Genomic DNA, 627 nt, shown 5'->3' on the forward strand with positions numbered 1-627 from the left:
CCTAAAGTGGCCTTAGGGACACGGGCTAGGGGAGACGGAGACAGCCCTGCAGACCCAGCGTTCTCGCCCCATAGGGATCCAGGAACGCTCCCGGCGATTCCGCTGCCGCGGGTGCTACTCTACACTCTGTGGCCTTCCTCTAGACTGTCCAAGTGAGGGGCGGAGCCTAAAGCTGACTGACCAACCCTGGCGGGGCGGGCGGAGGGGCGGGGCCTGAAATAATTGGCCTGTCAGGTGGAGGGGCGGGGCCTGGAAAATTGACCTGCCCGGAGGAGAGGCGTGGCCTGCAATGACTGGCCTGCCAGGCGGGGCCTGCAAGCTAAGGACTGGAGAAAGAGCTAAGCGAGGAAGGGGTAGGCCTGTGGGCTGGGGCGGGGCCGGGGGGTGCTGACCCGCGAGGGTGACGGAACCCGGCCTTTAGTTCAGGATATGGAGGTGATTCGTGGTGATCAGGCTATGTTCTCTTGCGAGGTCAACTTTGAGCTCCCGGAGGAAATCACCTATTCCTGGAAGTTCGTAGGAGGAGGTGTGAGTCGGGGCGGGGCCAGCGGGAAGTTGGCGAAGAGGGTGGGGAGTCGGGACTCAGAGGGCTGGAACTCGGCGGAGCGTGGTCTAGGTCCCGGCTCA

At 63.8% G+C, this 627-nt stretch overlaps 1 protein-coding gene across 1 annotated transcript in view; it reads left to right on the forward strand.

The window, feature by feature from the left end:
• The window catches only part of SPACA6 (sperm acrosome associated 6), a 17,771-nt gene that overhangs the window by 12,763 nt on the left and 4,381 nt on the right, over positions 1–627 (forward strand). The window contains exons 3-4 of the mRNA XM_042783240.1: positions 75–152; positions 422–567. Coding sequence (XP_042639174.1) covers positions 75–152; positions 422–567 — 224 coding nt within the window. The remainder of the gene's footprint in view (positions 1–74; positions 153–421; positions 568–627) is intronic.

The sequence above is a fragment of the Orycteropus afer genome, unplaced genomic scaffold (genome assembly GCF_000298275.1).
Source record: "Orycteropus afer afer isolate SDZICR_OR568_19922 unplaced genomic scaffold, OryAfe1.0 scaffold00765, whole genome shotgun sequence".
NCBI lineage: Eukaryota > Metazoa > Chordata > Mammalia > Tubulidentata > Orycteropodidae > Orycteropus > Orycteropus afer.